This window comes from Bison bison, unplaced genomic scaffold, assembly GCF_000754665.1.
Source record: "Bison bison bison isolate TAMUID 2011002044 unplaced genomic scaffold, Bison_UMD1.0 scf7180017864169, whole genome shotgun sequence".
In the NCBI taxonomy this organism is placed as follows: Eukaryota; Metazoa; Chordata; class Mammalia; order Artiodactyla; family Bovidae; genus Bison; species Bison bison.
Window position 1 is genome coordinate 416,991 of NW_011494741.1, and position 1,664 is coordinate 418,654.

At 69.0% G+C, this 1,664-nt stretch overlaps 1 protein-coding gene across 1 annotated transcript in view; it reads right to left on the bottom strand.

Moving 5' to 3' along the window:
- The window catches only part of LOC104990090, a 51,018-nt gene that overhangs the window by 47,640 nt on the left and 1,714 nt on the right, over positions 1 to 1,664 (bottom strand). The window contains exons 4-5 of the mRNA XM_010842011.1: positions 1,165 to 1,262; positions 307 to 456 (exon numbers count right to left, since the gene is read on the bottom strand). Coding sequence (XP_010840313.1) covers positions 307 to 456; positions 1,165 to 1,262 — 248 coding nt within the window. The remainder of the gene's footprint in view (positions 1 to 306; positions 457 to 1,164; positions 1,263 to 1,664) is intronic.

A 1,664-nucleotide genomic window follows, 5' to 3' on the forward strand; every position in this document is an offset into this window, starting at 1 on the left:
TGCGTACCTCCGGAGCCCATCGGCTGTCCCGGGAGCCTGGGGAACCTGCCACCTGCCAGGCCTGAGGGCAACAGCCTCACGGGCATTCGGGCCCCTCATCCTACGGCAACACCTCGGACCACTCGGCCCATAGCAACCTGACCCGCCAAGGAACGCCCTCAGGCCATGTGGGGACCACGGTGCCCCAGGCCCCACTCCTCCAGGGAGCCCAAGGCGCCTGCTGGAGGTTCCGTCCAGCGAGCAGGGGGCCCGGGAGGAACGTCCTGGATGGCCGGGGGCCGGCGCCAGGGGGCCCTGGGCTCTTACCGTCCACGCAGGCGGGCCGGGCTCGGGTGGTGCCCGCGATCTGCCCCTTTCTGCAGGCACAGCGGGCGGTCTGCCGGGCTATCGTCCTCCGCGGCTGGCTGCTGTCGCGGTCCAGCGTCACAATCTCACAGGTGCCGGCCGCCAGCTGACCTGCAAGAGAGGCACAGGCAGGCTGAGCGGACGAGCCCCGGGGACCAGCCCACGCGGTGCCCGCCCCACGGAGCCCGCCCCATGGAGAGTAACCAGCTCAGCGTGGGGATGGAGGCTGCTCCCTGAGGGACGTCTGAACTGCTGCCAGTGACGCTGTGAGCCCGGCCCTGTGAATGCCGACATGCGCACAGGGGGCCCCAGTGTCCTAACCGTTCACGCGGCGGGGCGCTGGAAGCCCTGCCCTCGCGACAGGACATTACCTGTGGCCAGTCTCAGTCTTGGCCAGAAAGGAAGGAGGGAAGGGACTGACCCCCAGTCCCGAGTTAGGAGTGGGGCTGCGCAAAGCTCGGCGATGGGGTCCAGGCTGACCTGGAGCAGGGGACCAGCCCAGACCCTGTCCAGGATCTCTGGGGGCTGCGCCGGCCGCCACTCCGTCAGGGAGAGCGGGCCACACATGCTAACCTCCAGGCCAGGCCGCCCAGGGTCTCCTCTCCGCCCCTGCTGGGCACACACCTATTCATGTGTGTGCCCGTGAACTGCACACACACACAGTTACACACAAGGTGCAAACGCACGCATTCCACACGCCTGGCGCCTGCACACGGAGGACAGCTTACATGGATACAGGACTGAGGTGTGAACACGCCAGGGCCGAGAGACACACAGACCCTGAGCCCCACAGACGCGAACGTGCGCGCACACACACACCGGCCAGGGAGAGCAGGCATCGCTCTGAGGAGCCGGCGTGGCCAGTGTCCAGCCGCAGGGCCCGCCCCCCGTAAACCACGGCGCTCTGGGCGGTCACACTGGACAGGGCGGCCCAGCTGCTAGCCCCACGGAGGCCGCACCCCAGGCACCGCAGAGCTCCTGGTGGCCCCTCCCCACCGTGGGCCAGATCCTGCCCCGCAACATGGCCATGGCCTCCACCAGGGCGTCCACTCACTCTCTGCCTCACTCATTCCCTCAGCAAATAATAAGCACCTACTGTATGCCGCCTCCTGCGTGGCCCTGGGACCACCGTGGGAGAAAGCGGGCGGGACGCAGCCCCAAGGGGCCCTCCCAGCTCGGGGACACGGCCTCCTACAGATCCCAGTCCGCCCCACGAGCTCGGCAGGGAGACGGGTCGGGAGCACGCCGCAGATCACAAGGGAACCGTGGGGAGGCGACACCCTGGAGAGGGGCCCCACGTGCAGGGGCGGGGGGGGGGG